The 15,006-nt window shown below is 46.6% G+C and overlaps 1 protein-coding gene across 1 annotated transcript in view; it reads left to right on the forward strand.

Annotated features, from left to right (window-relative positions):
• GFRA1 (GDNF family receptor alpha 1) overlaps positions 1 to 15,006 on the forward strand; it is a 337,336-nt gene that overhangs the window by 305,110 nt on the left and 17,220 nt on the right. The window contains exons 5-6 of the mRNA XM_077257918.1: positions 5,949 to 6,058; positions 6,385 to 6,519. Coding sequence (XP_077114033.1) covers positions 5,949 to 6,058; positions 6,385 to 6,519 — 245 coding nt within the window. The remainder of the gene's footprint in view (positions 1 to 5,948; positions 6,059 to 6,384; positions 6,520 to 15,006) is intronic.

A 15,006-nucleotide genomic window follows, 5' to 3' on the forward strand; every position in this document is an offset into this window, starting at 1 on the left:
GGAAAGAGGACTGTGATCTATGATGGAAGGAGGACAGTGGTCTATGATGGAAGGAGGACAGTGGTCTATGATGGAAAGAGGACTGTGATCTATGATGGAAGGAGGACAGTGGTCTATGATGGAAGGAGGACAGTGGTCTATGATGGAAAGAGGACTGTGATCTATGATGGGAGGAGGACAGTGATCTATGATGGAAAGAGGACTGTGATCTATGATGGAAAGAGGACTGTGATCTATGATGGAAGGAGGACAGTGGTCTATGATGGAAGGAGGACAGTGGTCTATGATGGAAAGAGGACTGTGATCTATGATGAAAGGAGGACAGTGATCTATGTTGGAAGGAGGACAGTGATCTATGATGGAAGGAGGACAGTGATCTATGATGGAAAGAGGACTGTGATCTATGATGGAAGGAGGACTGTGACCTATGATGGAAGGAGGACAGTGATCTATGATGGAAGGAGGACAGTGATCTATGATGAAAGGAGGACTGTGATCTATGATGGAAGGAGGACAGTGATCTATGATGGAAGGAGGACAGTGATCTATGATGAAAGGAGGACTGTGATCTATGATGGAAGGAGGACTGTGATCTATGATGGAAGGAGGACTGTGATCTATGATGGAAGGAGGACAGTGATCTATGATGGAAGGAGGACTGTGATCTATGATGGGAGGAGGACTGTGATCTATGATGGGAGGAGGACAGTGATCTATGATGGAAGGAGGACAGTGATCTATGATGGAAGGAGGACAGTGATCTATGATGGAAGGAGGACAGTGATCTATGATGGAAGGAGGACAGTGATCTATGATGGGAGGAGGACAGTGATCTATGATGGAAGGAGGACAGTGATCTATGATGGAAGGAGGACAGTGATCTATGATGGAAGGAGGACAGTGATCTATGATGGAAGGAGGACAGTGATCTATGATGGAAGGAGGACTGTGATCTATGATGGGAGGAGGACAGTGATCTATGATGGAAGGAGGACTGTGATCTATGATGGAAGGAGGACAGTGATCTATGATGGAAGGAGGACAGTGATCTATGATGGAAGGAGGACTGTGATCTATGATGGGAGGAGGAATCTGATGTAGGATGGAAGGAGGACTGTGATCTATGATGGAAGGAGGACTGTGATCTATGATGGAAAGAGGACTGTGATCTATGATGGAAGGAGGACAGTGATCTATGATGGAAGGAGGACTGTGATCTATGATGGAAGGAGGACTGTGATCTATGATGGAAGGAGGACAGTGGTCTATGATGGAAGGAGGACTGTGATCTATGATGGAAGGAGGACTGTGATCTATGATGGAAGGAGGACAGTGATCTATGATGGAAGGAGGACAGTGATCTATGATGGAAGGAGGACTGTGATCTATGATGGAAAGAGGACTGTGATCTATGATGGAAGGAGGACAGTGATCTATGATGGAAGGAGGACTGTGATCTATGATGGAAAGAGGACAGTGATCTATGATGGAAGGAGGACAGTGATCTATGATGGAAGGAGGACTGTGACCTATAATGGAAGGAAGACTGTGATTTATGATGGAAGGAGGACAGTGGTCTATGATGGAAGGAGGACAGTGATCTATGATGGAAGGAGGACTGTGACCTATAATGGAAGGAGGACTGTGATTTATGATGGAAGGAGGACAGTGGTCTATGATGGAAGGAGGACTGTGACCTATAATGGAAGGAGGACTGTGATTTATGATGGAAAGAGGACTGTGATCTATGATGGAAGGAGGACAGTGATCTATGATGGAAGGAGGACAGTGATCTATGATGGAAGGAGGACAGTGGTCTATGATGGAAGGAGGACTGTGACCTATAATGGAAGGAGGACAGTGATCTATGATGGAAGGAGGACAGTGGTCTATGATGGAAGGAGGACTGTGATCTATAATGGAAGGAGGACAGTGATCTATGATGGAAGGAGGACAGTGATCTATGATGGAAGGAGGACAGTGGTCTATGATGGAAGGAGGACTGTGACCTATAATGGAAGGAGGACAGTGATCTATGATGGAAGGAGGACAGTGGTCTATGATGGAAGGAGGACTGTGACCTATAATGGAAGGAGGACAGTGATCTATGATGGAAGGAGGACAGTGGTCTATAATGGAAGGAGGACAGTGATCTATGATGGAAGGAGGACAGTGATATATGATGGAAGGAGGACAGTGGTCTATGATGGAAGGAGGACAGTGATCTATGATGGAAGGAGGACAGTGATATATGATGGAAGGAGGACAGTGATCTATGATGGAAGGAGGACTGTGATTTATGATGGAAGGAGGACAGTGATCTATGATGGAAGGAGGACAGTGATATATGATGGAAGGAGGACAGTGATCTATGATGGAAGGAGGACAGTGATCTATAATGGAAGGAGGACTGTGACCTATGATGTAAAACGGACTGTGATCTGTGTTGAGAGGACTGTGACCTATGATGGGAGGAGGATGGTGTTCTATGATGGAGCTGTGGTTTGTTCTGTACATGGTCAGACACAGGGGTGAGTGTGTCTGACCGTGTACGGAGCACACCACATCTCCTGGGCAGGGGAGGAAGCAAAAGACAATACTGACATTACAGCAGGAGATCGCAGAGGATACATTTTGTGAGGTAAAATATTTCACTGACAGTTTTTAAACAATATTTTACCTCACAAAATGTATCCTCTGCGATCTCCTGCTGTAATGTCAGTATTGTATTTTGCTTCCTCCCCTGCCCAGGAGATGTGGTATGTTCGGTACACGGTCAGACACAGACAATTTTTAAAATGAACTTTTGTTTGTGGGAAAAGCCCTTTAAAAAGCAAATATCAACGCCAACATGGCTGCACCTAAAAAGTACGCCAATGACAATGATAGGAAAGCAGCAAAGTCACAACGTCGAAGACAACGAAGGGCAAATGAGACTCTTGAAAAGCAACAGCATCGCTGGGACAAAAACAATGTAGATAAGTGTAGGCGTCAAGCACATGAGTCCCCTGATGCAAAAGTCATCGAGATGCTCAACGCTGCAAAGCCAGCCCCCATCGTGACATTACCGCCCTCCCGATGCGATAACATCAGGCCTCCATCTAGTCCAATGTATAATGTTCAAAAAATGATAATCAATGAAGGACCACAAGACAGGTAATTACTGTGTATGACACTAAGTAAGCGACCTGATGTAGTTTGAATTTTATAACTTAACAAACATAGCAATATATAGGGGCCATAGTCCCAGATGATAGGGAACCCCCCAATTAATGGATCCTACAAGAGAGTGGAGTAAATGATCCCTACTTGATACGTATGATTCATGTTCAATTTTGAAGATCATATCAATTTATTACATTTCAAGAAAGGATTAAAATAATGTCAGAAGACACTAATGGGCAAACAATGTAAGCATATAAAGTACTAGGTCACGGGTGAGGACCAAATAAAGGAACACAAGGATCCATAGTAGGCGAACAGTAGCTATTGGTAATATATGGAACCATTACTTAAAAATGATGTCACAAGGATTCGAGCATGTGGATATGATTATGCCGCCGTGTGGCGTTAAGTTACAGCGATAAAGTAGTGTGCTCGAATCTATAAGTGAACAGGTACGTATGTACGTAATGGATGGATAAAAACATGCTAAGGAATGGCTGTAAATGTTAATAAAGGTAACACCAGTGCTTACCCATGTGAAGGACTGTCCTTAATGTGAGTCTGTGGCCCCATCGCTCGTTTCACATGGGCTTCCTCAGGGGCGTTGATGTCATGGCACAGGACATGTGACCCGACATCACCGTTCACCTGACGTGGGCGCCCGTGACTTCTGGGTTCCTCCTGGCGGCGCATGCTGCAATATCCTCTAAGGTCTCATCTTATTGACACTCTCCTTTTTAAACCTCCTGGTTCTTGATGGACCCTACTCTCTAACGAAGGGTTTTATCCGAAACGCGCGTCGGGGTGTGTGTGCCGCACTCACCCCTCTGACCACCCAGGTCTCCTTTCATATACCCTGCTTCATTGTCTCTCCGTGGGTATCTAAACGTATACATGTGGGAGTATTGATTACTCCAGCGCTGTAGCTACTACTCTATAGTTAACTTCCCTGGCAATCTGCCTACATTAGAGCTTTGGGTCCATTAGTTGTAGACACCCTCATCTAGCTGCTGGATACTAATCTATATACTTCCCTCCTGCCTAGAGACATATGATACTATATGCCATTACTGTGTGTATATAGATTCTTGTATTTACTATACAGTGATCTTTTGGGCTACGGATGTTTTTTCCACACCACAGGCGGTGCACATCTGATGACCATTACTCCATCCGTAGGCCTAACTTGTAGACACGTTTTCTACACTATAGGCGATATATATGATGTGCCATTGCTCCCTTTACAGCCCCCACATACTATATGCCATTTTTCTATCTATAACATGTTGTATACAGAATGCTGGATGATACATCGGGTCCCTCCAGAGCCTGCATCACTCAGTAACTGGACCTTGTGTTCGGCATTTTCTGCCTTGATCGGATGGTCTGCCATATGCCCATTAGCAGCTATAGCTTTCCTCTAGCCCTGTATATCAGACCTACGTCATACACTATTGCTGCGCTCTGTAGTGGATACTCTGTAGACGATCAGCCCTGTATATCAGACCTACGTCATACACTATTGCTGCGCTCTGTAGTGGATACTCTGTAGACGATCAGCCCTGTATATCAGACCTACGTCATATACTATTGCTGCGCTCTGTAGTGGATACTCTGTAGACGATCAGCCCTGTATATCAGACCTACGTCATATACTATTGCTGCGCTCTGTAGTGGATACTCTGTAGACGATCAGCCCTGTATATCAGACCTACGTCATACACTATTGCTGCGCTCTGTAGTGGATACTCTGTAGACGATCAGCCCTGTATATCAGACCTACGTCATACACTATTGCTGCGCTCTGTAGTGGATACTCTGTAGACGATCAGCCCTGTATATCAGACCTACGTCATACACTATTGCTGCGCTCTGTAGTGGATACTCTGTAGACGATCAGCCCTGTATATCAGACCTACGTCATATACTATTGCTGCGCTCTGTAGTGGATACTCTGTAGACGATCAGCCCTGTATATCAGACCTACGTCATATACTATTGCTGCGCTCTGTAGTGGATACTCTGTAGACGATCAGCCCTGTATATCAGACCTACGTCATACACTATTGCTGCGCTCTGTAGTGGATACTCTGTAGACGATCAGCCCTGTATATCAGACCTACGTCATACACTATTGCTGCGCTCTGTAGTGGATACTCTGTAGACGATCAGCCCTGTATATCAGACCTACGTCATATACTATTGCTGCGCTCTGTAGTGGATACTCTGTAGACGATCAGCCCTGTATATCAGACCTACGTCATACACTATTGCTGCGCTCTGTAGTGGATACTCTGTAGACGATCAGCCCTGTATATCAGACCTACGTCATACACTATTGCTGCGCTCTGTAGTGGATACTCTGTAGACGATCAGCCCTGTATATCAGACCTACGTCATACACTATTGCTGCGCTCTGTAGTGGATACTCTGTAGACATCGCATATTGTAGTGAACTTATTGTTTACAGATAAATGAGGGTAAATTCCGCTCCATTTCCTTTCATGACAAGGAATCTCATTGATATTCAGACGCAGCGTTTGTGCATAAATGTAATTACTTCAGGACTAAATTGGAACAAATATGACTCGTGTTTCTTCACAACTTCAAGTTCAGATTAGAAATTAAAGTGAAGTAAATGTTCTGCTGTGAAGTCATTTAATCCATGGGGTGGGAGCCGCGGGACCTTGTGACTGTAGATCGGGTGTCTTCTCCTTTCAGCCAGGGATCCATGAGAATCTTCCTGTTTTTATACAACGGTGACCTTGTGTTTTCTATCACAGATCTCGCCTCGCTCACTTTCTTACCGACTGTCAGCCGGACCCGCGATCGGTGAGCGGATGCCTGAAGGAGAACTATGCAGAATGCCTGCTGGCATACTCCGGTCTCATCGGTAGGAACCCTCTGTATAGAAGTCGCACCGCTGGGATCTCTGTGTCACAGATGATACATTGTTGCAGAGTGTGTGGATACATTGATTGAGGCATTATCTCTACTGTGTGAATGGGCATTAGAACACAAAGTGACCGTTAAGGATTACTTGCAACACATGATGTATGAGTCACCAGCTTATTATCACTGAGGCTCTCCCAGTCACTTGCTCCTGACCTCTAATGGTTATTACGCTCCCTATTAATATAAATCACCAGTCAGTGCTCATAATAACTGAGATTCCCGAGATGATGGCTGGTTTATCATCTGCTGTTTCTGTGGTTACAGGCACAGGTATCACCCCGAATTACATTGAATCCAGCAGCCTCAGCGTGTCCCCATGGTGCGACTGCAGCAGCAGCGGAAACTACATTGATGACTGCTTGAAATTCCTAAACTTCTTCAAGGATAACATCTGCCTGAGTAAGTTTGAGCGAGCCTGGAAATACCTGTTACTAATTAATAGCTAATAATACACACAGCCCCGTGAGCGCGGCTGTGGGCGCTCGTTAGTCCGCTGCTCCTTTACATTTAAGAGACATTTTACCAAATGGAAATCAATTCAGTTGACTCGGAGGAAAACGATCTTTCTAAAGCGTTTCGCGAAATTCACCGCAACTCATTCCATTTTGCTTTATCTTACAGGGACAATAAATGGCGCAGTTTAGTTTTTAATTGTATACTTTTTAACATTTCACAGCTATGATATCTTCTTTATCCCATATCAACCCAAAGTTATTCCACACTTTTACCTCCTTCCTCCACCGTCCGCTGCCCCCCTCTTAGGCCGGCGTCACACATGCGAGTTTTACGGACGTAAGAGCGCAGAAACTACGTCCGTAAAACTCGCATAACATACGGCACAATTATTCTCTATGGCCCAGCTCCTATCAGGCGTATATTACGGATCCGTAATATACGGCTTTCTACGGCCGTACAAAATCGCAGCATGCTGCGTTTGTCAGCGTATTGCGCAAAAAAATCGCCAATGAAAGTCTATGGGGGCGAGAAAAATATGGATTCCACACGGACCAGCAGTGTGACTTGCGAGAAATACGCAGCGGTGTTAGAGAAAAGTCGGTAATTCAATTGCCGGCTTTTCATTTCTCCTGCACAAACCCGACAGGATATGAGACATGGTTTACATACAGTAAACCATCTCATATCCCCATTTTTTTTGCATATTCCACACTACTAATGTTAGTAGTGTGTATGTGCAAAATTTGGGCGCTGTAGCTGCTAAAATAAAGGGTTAAATGGCGGAAAAAATTGGCGTGGGCTCCCGCGCAATTTTCTCCGCCAGAATGGTAAAGCCAGTGACTGAGGGCAGATATTAATAGCCAGGAGAGGGTCCACGGTTATTGGCCCCCCCGTGGCTGAAAACATCTGCCCCCAGCCACCCCAGAAAAGGCACATCTGGAAGATGCGCCTATTCTGGCACTTGGCCACTCTCTTCCCACTCCCTGTAGCGGTGGGCTATGGGGTAATGAAGGGTTAATGTCACCTTGCTATTGTAAGGTGACATTAAGCCAGATTAATAATGGAGAGGCGTCAATTATGTCACCTATCCATTATTAATCCAATTGTTTGAAAGGGTTAAAAAACACACACACACATTATTTAAAAGTATTTTAATGAAATAAACACAGCGGTTGTTTTAATAATTTATTGCTCTCGCAATCCATTTGCAGGCCCTCGCTTGGAAAAATAATAAACGCACAAGATACATACCCTCAGCTGAACCGTCACGTCCCACGATGTAATCCATCTGAAGGGGTTAAAATAATTTACAAGCAGGAGCCCTGCTAATGCAGCTGTGTGCTCATGCTTGTAATTCCCCGGCGAATGAATGAAATGTAGGTCATTGACCTACATTTCCTTCAGTCGCGGTGAAGCGCCCCCTGGTGGATGTCCTCATATGACCTGGAGCGTGGGAAAAAGTTCCCAGGCTGCAGTTCATGAGAACATCCAGCAGGGGCGCATCACCGCGACTCAATGTAAGTATAGATCCTGCTTTCCTTTCAGCACCCGGGGATTACAGGCACGAGCGAGTGGTTTATCGCAGCTCTGCCTGTAATATTAGTTAACCCCTTCAGATGGATTACCTCGTGGGACGTGACGGGTCAGCAGAAGGTATGTATATTGTGCGTTTATTATTTTGCCAAGCGAGGGCCTGCAAATGGATTGAGAGAGCAATAAAATATTAAAACAACCGCTGTGTTTATTTCATTAAAATACTTTTAAATCATGTGTGTGTGTGTGTGTGTTTTTTAACCCTTTCAAACAATTGGATTAATAATGGATAGGTGTCATATAATTGATGCCTCTCCATTATTAATCTGGCTTAATGTCACCTTACAATAGCAAGGTGGCATTAACCCTTCATTACCCCATATCCCACCGCTACAGGGAGTGGGAAGAGAGTGGCCAAGTGCCAGAATAGGCGCATCTTCCAGATGTGCCTTTTCTGGGGTGGCTGGGGGCAGATGTTTTTAGCCACGGGGGGGGGGCAATAACCGTGGACCCTCTCCTGGCTATTAATATCTGCCGTCAGTCACTGGCTTTACCATTCTGGCGGAGAAAATTGCGCGGGAGCCCACGCCAATTTTTTCCGCCATTTAACCCTTTATTTTAGCAGCTACAGCGCTGAAATTTTGCACATACACACTACTAACATTAGTAGTGTGGAATATGCAAAAAAAATGGGGATATGAGATGGTTTACTGTATGTAACCATGTCTCATATCCTGTCGGGTTTGTGCAGGAGAAATGAAAAGCCGGCAATTGAATTACCGGCTGTTCACAGATATCGCGCTGAATGAAATCTAAATACAGAATATATATATATATGTGTCTCAATGACATATATATATATATACTGTATATATGTTTTAATGAACATTTGAGCACATAAATCCATTAGATGTCGGTTTTGCAAGCCTGCGTGAAAATCTCGCAGTACGGATGCCATACGGATTACATACGGAGGATGCCATGCGCAAAATACGCTGACACACCCTGCCTACGGATCAATATTTTGGGAACATTTCTCCGTATTACGGCCGTAGTACGGACGTATAATACGTGGCGTATTGTCTTACGCCAAGTGTGACCCCAGCCTTACTCCTGCAGAATACTTTGTCTCAAATGTCAAAAATAAGATCGACCAAATCAGACAAGTCTTTACTAATCAACCACCACAGCCCCCTAGATAACAGACCAACGCCGACTCCCCATAACCTTCCTCCCCACCATCACTGAAGGACAGCTTACTCATCTTCTCTCTAAGTCGCTCCTCACCACTTGTGCACTTGACCCCATCCCACCTCCCCTCAACCTCACCACCACACTTATCCACGCCCTAACCCATCTTTTCACCCTATTATTAACCTCTGGTGTCTTCCGTTCTGCTTTCTAATGTGCAATAATCAGACCTATCCTGAAGAAGCCATCTCTCGACCCAACCTTTACATACAGCTATCATCGCATATCACTGCTCGTCTTCACCTCCAAACTCCTCAAACTGCATGTTCATTCTGGACTTTCCTCCCACCACCCAGAACTGCTGTGACCAAAATTACCAATGAGTTGCTGACTGCTAATTCCAACATCCAATTTTCTATACTCCTCCTCCTAGACCTGTCCTCCGCCTTCTACATTACTCTGTGCTCCTCCTCTTGGACCTGTCCTCTGCCTTCTACATTACTCTGTCCTCCTGCTCCTGGACCTGTCGTCCGCCTTCTACATTACTCTGTGCTCCTCCTAGACCTGTTCTCCACCTTCTACATTACTCTGTGCTCCTCCTCCTGGACCTGTCCTCCACCTTCTACATTACTCTGTGCTCCTCCTAGACCTGTCCTCCACCTTCTACATTACTCTGTGCTCCTCCTCCTAGACCTGTCCTCCACCTTCTACATTACTCTGTGCTCCTCCTCCTGGACCTGTCCTCTGCCTTCTACATTTCTCAGTGCTCCTCCTCCTGGATGTGTCCTCCACCTTCTACATTACTCTGTGCTCCTCCTCCTAGACCTGTCCTCTGCCTTCTACATTACTCAGTGCTCCTCCTCCTGGACCTGTCCTTCGCCTTCTACATTACTCTGTGCTCCTCCTCCTGGACCTGTCCTTCGCCTTCTACATTACTCTGTGCTCCTCCTCATAGACCTGTCCTCCGCCTTCTACATTACTCTGCTCCTCCTAGACCTCTCCTCTGCCTTATACATTACTCTGTGCCCCTCCTAGATCTGTCCTCTGCCTTATACATTACTCTGTGCTCCTCCTAGACCTGTCCTCCACCTTCTACAATACTCTGTGCTCCTCCTAGATCTGTCCTCTTCCTTCTACATTACTCTGTCCTCCTCCTCCTAGACCTGTCCTCTACCTTCTACATTACTCTGTGCTCCTCCTCCTAGACCTGTCCTATGCCTTCTACATTACTCTGTACTCTTCCTCCTAGACCTGTCCTCTTCCTTCTACATTACTCTGTGCTCCTCCTCCTAGACTTCTCCTCTGCCTTATACATTACTCTGTGCCCCTCCTAGATCTGTCCTCTGCCTTATACATTACTCTGTCCTCCTCCTAGACCTGTCCTATGCCCTCTACATTACTCTGTCCTCCTCCTCCTAGACCTGTCCTCTTCCTTCTACATTACTCTGTGCTCCTCCTCCTAGACCTGTCCTCTACCTTCTACATTACTCTGTGCTCCTCCTCCTAGACCTGTCCTATGCCTTCTACATTACTCTGTACTCTTCCTCCTAGACCTGTCCTCTGCCTTCTACATTACTCTGTACTCTTCCTCATAGACCTGTCCTCCGCCTTCTACATTACTCTGTCTTCCTCCTGGATCTGTCCTCCGCCTTCTACATTACTCTGTGCTCCTCCTAGACCTCTCCTCTGCCTTCTACATTTCTCTGTGCCCCTCCTAGATCTGTCCTCTGCCTTATAGATTACTCTGTGCTCCTCCTAGACCTGTCCTCCACCTTCTACAATACTCTGTGCTCCTCCTAGACCTGTCCTCTACCTTCTACATTACTCTGTGCTCCTCCTCCTACACCTGTCCTCTACCTTCTACATTACTTTGTGCTCCTCCTCCTAGACCTGTCCTATGCCTTCTTCATTACTCTGTACTCTTCCTCCTAGACCTGTCCTCTGCCTTCTACATTACTCTGTAGTCTTCCTCATAGACCTGTCCTCTGCCTTCTACATTACCCTGTGCTCCTCATAGACCTGTCCTCTGCCTTCTACATTACCCTGTTCTCCACATAAACCTGTCCTCTACCTTCTACATTACCCTGTGCTCCTCATAGACCTGTCCTTTGCCTTCTACATTACCCTGTGCTCCTCATATACCTGTCCTCTGCCTTCTACATCACCCTGTGCTCCTCATAGACCTGTCTTCTGCCTTCTACATTACGTTGCTCCTCATAGACCTGTCCTTCCTCCTACTACAGATCCTTTCTTCCCTCGGTATCATAGACCTTGCCCTCCACGGGATTTGCTCACACCTCACCAACCCGCACATTTAGCGTCTCCCAGTCCCTCCTACATTACTTCCTCATCCCGCCCTCTCTCTCTTGTTGTCTCTCAAGGATCTGCCTGGGACCCTACTCCTCTCCATTTATACCTATGACCTGGGTCAACTCATAAAGTCCCATGGCTTCCAGTACCATTTACACACTGATGACACTCAGATCTACCTCTCCGGCCCAAACGTCACCTCTTTCCTGTTCAGAATCCCAGCGTGTCTATTGGCCATACCCTCCTTCTTCTCCTCTCGCTTGCTAGAACTTAATGTGAACAAAATCCAACTCCTCAGCTTTCCTTTATCTCACCTAACTCCCCTCCCTGATGTATATATCACTATAGATAAAATCACATTTCCGCTGTGGACATCGGACATCCACTGCCTCAGAGTAACCTCGATTCTGCCTTGTCCTTCATACCAAACATCCAAGCTTTTGCCACCTCCAACTCAAAATATTCCCAGAATCCATCTTGTTCTCAACCCTGAATCTACTAAAATGCTTGTGCATGCCCTCACGATCTCCTGCTTAGACTACTGCAATATCCTGCTCTGTGGCCTCCCTGCTAACACTCTCGCACTTCTCCAGTCCGTCTTTAACTCTGCTACCTGACTAATCCACCTCTCTCCTCACTACTCCTCAGCTTCCCCCTCTGCAAATCCCTTCACTGGCTCCAAATTCCCTCAGCGTATCCAGTTCAGACTACTGACATTGACCTACAAAGCCATCCATAACCTGTCTCCTCCATATGTCTCTGAACTAATCTCCCGATATTTTCTAACACACAACCTCTCGTCATCCCAAGACCTCCTTCTCTCCACACTTATACTTTCCTCACCAAATCGCCTCCAAGACTCATCCTGAGAATCCTTCATCCAACCTGTCCGATTGTCTACCACATTCAGAACTTTCAGATGGAACTTGAAAACACATCTCTTCAAGAAAGCTACAGCCTGCAATGACACCACTGCCACCTTCCCACCACCTGAGTCGCTGCCTCCCCACCACCAGAGCCGCTGCCTCTCTACCATCAAAGCAGTTTCCTCACCACCAGAGCTGTCTCTTCAGGTCTACCGGAGCTGCCACCTCCCCACCACCAGAGCTGTCTCCTCACCACCACCGGAGCTGTCTCATAACAACCATCAGAGCTGTAACTTCACCACCAGAGCTACCGCCTCACCAACACCGGAGCTGTCTCTTCACCACCACCAGAGCTTTTTCCTCATCACCACCAAATCATCTGCCTCACCACCACCGTAGCTGCTGCCTCACCACCACCACCAAAGCTGTCTCCTCACCACCACGAGAGCTGTTTCCACACCACCACGAGAGCTGTCTCCACACCACCACCAGAGCTATCTCCACACCACCTGCTGAGCTGTCTAATCACCACCACCAGAGCTATAACCTCAACACCACCAGAGCTGTCACCTCTCCACCCTCGGAGGTGCCACCTCACAATTACCGGAGCTGTCTCCTCACCACAACCAGAGCTGCCACCTCACTAACACCAGAGCTTCCACCTCACCACTACTGGAGCAGTCTCCTCACCACCACCACAGCTGTCTCCTCACCACCACTAGAGCGATCTCTTCACCACCAAAGGAGCTGTCACAACCCCCAACTTACTGCCTCCTCCCCATCACCCTGTAGACTGTAATCCCACGAGGGCAGTGCCTTCTCCCCTCTGTAAACATCTGTCAGTGTTGGGTATAATAGGCTCATAGACACTTGGGTTAAGGTAAACGATTCCTCCACGTCCTGGGACGGCACTGCCTGGTACGGTAAATGCAGAAGCCTTCCGTATAGGAGAGTGACCCCCTCCCCCTGTGCAGCTGCTGTGACACCGCATTTATTCTTAATTATGCCAGATGTATCTTACTATCATAAGCCATTGTTCACATGAGCCTGAGCGTTGACACTTGAATTGATGGTTGTTGCAACTTATTGTGTTGCAATCCTTGGAGGAGAGGGAAGCAGGGTCATTGAACAATCAGTGCTTGCTAATATTTTGATTACTAGTGAGGAGCGAGTGTACTTGTTGCTCGGGTGATCTCCGAGTATTTATGACTGCTGGGAGATTTAGTTTTCATCATGGCAGCTGGATGATTTACAGCTATTAGCCACCTTCATTACATGTGGGGATTCCCTAGCAACCAGGCAACCCCCGCATGTACTCAGCCTAGCTAGTAGCTGTAAATCATTCAGCAGCCGAGATGAAAATTAAATCTCCGAGCACTAAAAAATACTCAGAGGTCACCCGAGCAACGAGTACACTCGCTCATCACTATTGATTACCCATTGTAATCATACAGCTCGTTGACCTGCAAGCATTGAAGGACATCTATGCAGATTGATTGAAACCGTATGGACCAGGGATCATTCCACCAAACGTCTGCTCTCTTTTCACCATGAGCTTAATTCTACTTAGACAACGCAGGGTGAGGGTAAAACAGTGTGGCAATACTTTTTTGAACCAAAAAACAGGCAAATAACACATAGAACAGTCCCAGCAAAATACCCAATATGGTGCACATTACAGAGTCTCACCCTTCCGCTGACTCGCCAGGATTAGAGCAACTGTGACATCAGAGCTTCCAGGGCCGACTACCCCACCTGTGGCACGCACACAGAGAGGAGGTAACAGCAAGCTTAGGAAGATGACAGTCCATTGAGGTACAAGGGCAGGTGACCAGAGGGTCACAGCCTGACTTCTCCAAACATCTCCATGGAACCAGGCGACCAGTGGGTCCCATTCCTGGCCTCCACAAACGTATCCATGGGGCTCAGGTGACCAGTGGGTCCAAATCTTGACTACCCCAAACGTATCCATGGATTTGCAATTGTCAGTGGAGCAGATCTGTATTCTTCCAGCCGGGGCCGTGGTCCCCTAATCTGGCGTACTGTAGAATGGCAAATCTGTGTCCCTCATGATGGAGCCATGATGTCTTGGCTGCTGTCATGTAGCGAGTTTCTGATTCTTTGGATCTCTGGATCTCTTGGCTGTCTGAATGTCTTGAGGTGTTAGCTGAATCTCTGTCTAAGGAGGTATCTATCGTTTTTATAGTTAACAAATGTCAAGCCAGCAAATCATCTGTGCCTTTACAGCCTTTTACTAGGCACTGCTCCTAATAGCCAGATTCCTACTCCACACTGATGAGGGGCAAACACCCCGAAACAGCTGTCTGTGGATGGATACCATGCTTGGCATAGGTGGTTTTCCTGTATTGGATGCTGCCCTTCCCGTGGTTGTTCCTTCCCGGGGAACAAAAATCTGTGTTTTCTTGACCACCCAGAAAGAAACACATAAATTCAAAAGTCAACATATAGATAACAGTCTATTCCTCCTGGCTTGCTGTGTCGTCACAGCCCCATTCTACAAAGCTCCCCC

This window comes from Ranitomeya variabilis, chromosome 4, assembly GCF_051348905.1.
Source record: "Ranitomeya variabilis isolate aRanVar5 chromosome 4, aRanVar5.hap1, whole genome shotgun sequence".
Lineage (NCBI taxonomy): Eukaryota > Metazoa > Chordata > Amphibia > Anura > Dendrobatidae > Ranitomeya > Ranitomeya variabilis.